This window comes from Mus pahari, chromosome 6 (genome assembly GCF_900095145.1).
Source record: "Mus pahari chromosome 6, PAHARI_EIJ_v1.1, whole genome shotgun sequence".
NCBI lineage: Eukaryota > Metazoa > Chordata > Mammalia > Rodentia > Muridae > Mus > Mus pahari.
In genome coordinates, this window is record NC_034595.1 from 17,759,914 (window position 1) to 17,765,778 (window position 5,865).

A 5,865-nucleotide genomic window follows, 5' to 3' on the forward strand; every position below is an offset into this window, starting at 1 on the left:
GGTCAAAGGACAACCTCAGATATCAGTTCTTAGCTTTTGTCATGTCTGTCCTTTGGTTGATCAGTTCTGTGTTCACTACCTACTAGGTGGATAAGGAGGCTCTGTGATTTTCCTGTCCCTAATTCCTATTTTTTCTAGGAACAATGGGTTTATAGTTGTGCACCCGCATTCTTAACATGCAAATTTAGGTCTTTATGAGTGGTAGCAAGCAGCTCAACCACTAAGCCACTAAACCATCTCTCAAACCTCTTTTTCTAACAACTTCTCAGGACTATCCATGTATTGGTTTGCTTTCTTATTTTATTTAATTTTATTTTCTTGTGGTATTGGAGAATGAACTCAAGCCTTGTCTACACTAGGCAAGCACCCCAGTACTGAACTACATCCCTAGCCCTTTAAACCTTTTTATTTTGAAACAGGGTCTCACTAAGTTTCCCCAGGCAGGTTTTGAATTTGTAATCTTCTTGCCTTATCTTTGAGAATAGCTAGGATCACAGATATGGGACACAAAACCAGATAGGGCTACTCATTAAATTGAAAAAAAAAAATGCTTTCGACTAACACATATGTTGATATCACATAGCAGATGGTATATGAGCCTAGATCTTCCAAGTAACGATAAAAAACCCTGCCATAGAAGATATGGGGAAATGAAACATGGACTGTATGTGTTGTGTGTTACTAGGTAACATTGTTGAGTTACTGTGAACTCTTGGCTATGGTAACAATGCTGTGGTGGATAAAGGTGGATAGCAGAATATGGATGAGTGAAGCCACCCTGCTTACATCTTGTGTTCATATATGTACAGAGGCAGCATGAATGTGATGGACTCTTGACAGATTTAGTGGATGGTTATATGGGCTTTAGCATATTATTTTTGAAAAAATTTAAAGGACAGTTTCTAAATTTTCTCAGATTCAGCTTACATTCTAGTTACTCCCCCCAAACCCTCGCTATCCTCACCAGAGGTGGCCCATTCTCGTATCTGGAGTATTCTGCCTGAAGCTTGGTTTCATAGGCTTCAGTTTCTCAAGTTGGGAGAGTTCCCAGAATGAGTCCTACACATGCGTGTGAGTCTGTCCTTCAAAACACTGCAGAGCACTTGCTCCTTAGGAAAGAAATCTCAGCTTTTTTTTTTTTTTTTTTAAAATGTAATTAATTAAATTAAATAATTAAACAAATTATTAAATATAATGAACCCCAGATGCGGGGAGTCCCTTAAGAAGAGGAAAGTGATTCTAGGCATTTCACCTCACTTCGCCTGAGTTAAGAGACAGCGCTCCTCCCAAATCGCCTCAGTCCTACACTATCCTTACCAGCCTTTGCCCTACAAAAGAAAGAGAAAGGTAGGCTTAGCTGATTTCTCTTTTTAGAAATGGTGTCCAATATTTGGAAGTTAAATAACTTGAGAGATCTTGCTATACCACTCTGGACTGTAGGCTCAGCCTCCTGGCTCGGGAAGCAAAGACATGACTATGACTGAGGACCCAGAGCCTTCCTTATCATGTAAACAGCTCTCTGTGAGCACAGGGCCTGGGAAACCAGTGCCATCATGGATTCTTCTTTCCCAGGGGGGATAAGAGAAGCTCTAGTGTGTTTCTTCCTTTTGCTTTGCTCTGAGTGTAGACATTCATCACTACCCTGCAGTCTTTCCCAAGCTATGGAAAAGTGTTTATGCACTTGAGTTACTCAACTTTTCTTTCTTCTCATAGTGCTGGGAAGAGCTATGCCCTTGATGGTAGACTTTCCCTACCTTAAAATATTACCATCAATGCTGATAGACAACATTCATTCAAGTGAAAAGATGCAGAGTCTATTCCCATTTCTAGGGCTTTGTTTACACATACCTGTTTGTAAACATGCACAAAGGGCAAAACGTCCTAGAGGGAAATGTCGTACAAGGCACAGGTAAATCACGAGGCATCGGCACAAGAGAGTCAGATAGGACTCTACAGTGACACAAAGCAGACTTCTACATATAGACACGGATGGATCTCTATGATAAAGCACCAACTGAATAATGTGGACTTAATAATGAGATCTGTGCATTAGGTATTTGTAGACACTCAGCTTTATCAAAGAACACATAGGAATCTGTTTACATTGACGACCTCAGCAGAGACAGGCTACCTCTGGGAGGACAAGGCATGAAGAACTTCTAGTTTTTTTCCCCTTATATATTGGTTAGTTTTGCCAAGCAGTGTAAATGTATTTCATAATAAATATTGTTGGTTTAAATGTAAACAAAAGTGCAGCTATCTCAGAAAACTTCAAACACACCACTAGAAAGCTCTATAAACAATTCAAGGGCAAGGGGTGGATTTGCCTCAAGGTTTTGGTTAGGGTTATGTACCCAGTGTCTATAACAGTGCACTGAACAAATAGATACTCAATAAATACTGAGTTGATACCTCAGTTTCCCCTTTGTCTCCACTATTTTCTTCCTCTAGCAAAGTCTCAAGGATCCTAGCTCACTTTCCTGACATGGTTAACTGTCCCTTCTCCATCTCTTTTCTCATCTCTGCAGTCGCGCAGGTGGAACCTCTATTCTCATCTCTTCCATTCCTTGAAAGTTATTCATATTTCTCACTCTGACCAGATACTGTAGTTTCCAGTGATGTTTTCTTGCAATCTGCTGGGGAACTACTTCTTCACAGGTGGTCTCCAGGTGGTCCTACATAGGGCAGTAAAGTAAACCTCACAGTTCCCTACACAGTCCCTGTGGTACAAGGAGGATGCATGTGTTCATTGCCCATTCCACATTTAATATTAGGATGTGAGTCTGAGCTCCTTGGATTTTTTTTTCTTTGGTTTCTTTGACAGATTCCCACTGAGTCTCTTCAGTTGCTAAGTTCACCTGTTTGTAACAGTCCCCAACCGCCTTCCTACAGGATGTGCTCTTGATAACCCAGGCCCAGGGGACTCATATTTCCCCAGTTCTTGCCATAGTTAATGCCTGATAATGTACTAGAAACGATATGTGAAAAGCGCTAGATTCTTTTTTTTTAATAAATTGTGAACATTTTATTAATTGTTAATTGATAATCAAAATATTTACCTCTTTAAAATAAGAAAAACTGAGAACTATTCATTAGAAATAAAAATCTAGTGCAAACATTATTTATCACAAATAACTTCACAGGAGAAAGCTATTCTTGAACCAAGAGTTGGCTAGCGTCTATGGCAGTGCCTCTGGTCAGTGCTTGCTCTATAAGGGATACTGATAAATACTTGCTAAATGATGAATAACCCTTAAGTGGGTTACTGTGGAACACACCTGTTAACCCTGTAAGATCTGAGTTTGGGACCATCTTGGCTTATGCAGTGACATCCTTTCTCTTTTCTTTTCTTCTTCTTCTTTTTTTAATTAGATATTTTCTTCATTTACATTTCAAATAAAATGCTAGATTCTTAATAGCATAGCTATTAAAATGGAAAGCCCTAGTTTGCGAGGAAGTATCTGACTTGTAAAAAAATCACAGCGTACTAGAGCTTACACACAGACTGTGCACCGTTCTATACCCAGGCACAAGAGGACAAATCTCTGAGAGAAGAATGGGAATGTTTCTGCCACCATCAGGGCAAACAAAGAGAACAGCATTCTCACAGAGCAACCAAGAGCCACCAAGCAGCCCCTACTGTACCACAAGCTCAGGGTGCTTGACTTTAAGCCCTGTCCCCTGTCTGTGCTTCATTTTCTGCATCTGCAGAAACAGGGCAGAAGCCTGTCCAGATTTCGCAGGAAGAATCAATTCAACAGTGGATTGGAACTGCTTCTGCACAGTGCCATCACCAGCTGGCTTCTTCCCCACACCCAGCAGTTGTACCTGTATCTTCTGAATGACGAATGTCTTCAGGCCACTCCAATTTATCTTATCTGGCCATTACTCCAAAACAATACACATCTGGTGTATGGAAAATCAGAGTGACAGAAAGTAGAGAATGTGGAGAGAAGAAAAGTGCCCAAAGGTTTGCCTGCGAGTCCTTCTTAGCAGATGCAAACGATCCATGAACTGATGAGTCCCATCAGCACTGCAGGCCAAGTGTGAATAACTCCCTTCTTACACTGCCAAGGAGGAAGGCACTTTCAAGCTTTATTTCAATAGCCATACTTCATGATACTTGTAAGGCCCTAGCTTTCTCTCAGCAACTAGTAAGCTGCAGAGCCTATGGCAAAAGGCAACTTGGAAGAATTATAAATTAGGCAAGTTCACACTTGGGCAGGGTGTTGTACCAGTGGGTGCGACACGTACAGTATACAGTATCCAAATCACCATGCCTGGGTCTCAGGAGCCTGTGAGTCATGTGAGCTGACCACGCAGTCCTTTCCAGACAGTGTGTAAGAGTTCTCTCTCAAGGACACTTTGCTAAACTACGGTTTGACTTTCTCCTCCGACCCTTCTATCTTACCCCCCCCCATTTCAACAAACTAAATCTCCCAAGATGGTGTGGCTGGCCCTGCATACTATGTGTGCATCTCAGAGGGTACAGGTGACAAAAACACTACTGCTTTTCAACACCCCGAACTCTTCAAAGTCAGTGGCTTGTGAGGAAGCTTTCAATTTCTTTTGTGGGTTTTAACATTGAAATAGCAGAGCTCTGGGAAGGTTTGGTCTCTCTCTCTCTCTCTCTCTCTCTCTCTCTCTCTCTCTCTCTCTCTCTCTCTCTCAAATATCACAATATCACAGTCTTTAAAAAGTAGCTCCTCACTAAAAACAAGCAAGCAAACAACAACAAACAAACAAACAAACAAACAAAAAAACAGCAACAACAGACTCTTGGCAATAGAGGCCTCAGAAGCCCTGGGAGCACGGATTGAGGACATAACCTTAGAATTAGAATGAGCGCCTTACAGAGGTGATACCCACATGTACACATGCCATCAGGGCTCCCTATGCTTCCTCCTTCCATACTGTGAGGCTGTGACCCATCTGGGCTTACATCTTAACTTCTCAAGGTCAGCAGTTCCTCTGCTCTTTTGGCTCCAGTACATCTGGAAAATTTTGAGTTCATGTCCAGTTCTATTTCTCTTAAAAAATTCCAAACGAGCCCAGAAAGTTCATTTCTAGTTTCCCCCCCCCTTTCTCTGATATAATCTCTCTCTATATGCATAGTTTTACTTATTTTTCCCTTTTTTAACATTTTTGCTCCCAGTTAAACTATTCATTAGTTTCCCAGAGCTATAGGACACAAATTATAAATGAGAAAAAAAAATAGAAAAAAGATGTTTACTCACCTTTTTCTGGACTACCAGGACCAGAATGATCGCCACTGCCACAACAAGGCACACCAGTGCGGTGGTGCTGAGGTAGAAGTAGCTGCGACTTGTGCTTCTCCAGGGTCTTGTGCTTCTCCAGGGGCTGGCTACCGAGCCGGGCTGCACCTGCATGGCTGGGTCAGGGGAAGGGGCCCCACAGCTGCCTGCTTCTTGCAGCCCTGGTTCCATGCTTTATATAGTCTGTCCCACATCACACCTTATCTCTCCTCATCTGATTCGATTCTGTACCCAGCTCTGTTCCAAGAAGGATTTTCCCCTGCATCCTGGATCATGTGACTTGGAAAAAAGCCTTCACCAGTTGCCGGATGGAGAAACTCTTCGCTGGGGGCGTGAGGCGAAGGGTGGCTGCAAGGGTGGGGGAGAGGTTCATTTTTCATCGCCCGGGATTAATCTGAGTGCAGAGAAACTGTAGCGAGAGGCGATGGTTGATGTCAGCGGGTGGTAGGAAGGAGACAGTTCCGCGTGAGTGTACACCAACCACTTCTGTTTCCTTTAGGCTCAGCCACAGAACGCCTTGCCGTGGGGACCCTGCACACTGCATGATCCATGCTGGTGGCCCAGAAAGCTTCCAGATTAGTCTCATTGC

At 42.6% G+C, this 5,865-nt stretch overlaps 1 protein-coding gene across 1 annotated transcript in view; it reads right to left on the reverse strand.

Annotated features, from left to right (window-relative positions):
- Positions 1-5,611, reverse strand: part of Tnfsf8 (TNF superfamily member 8) — a 25,912-nt gene extending 20,301 nt beyond the window's left edge. The window contains exon 1 of the mRNA XM_021201067.2: positions 5,238-5,611. Within this exon, the coding sequence (XP_021056726.1) occupies positions 5,238-5,447 (210 nt within the window). The 5' untranslated portion in view covers positions 5,448-5,611. The remainder of the gene's footprint in view (positions 1-5,237) is intronic.
- Between the last annotated feature and the right edge of the window lie 254 nt (positions 5,612-5,865).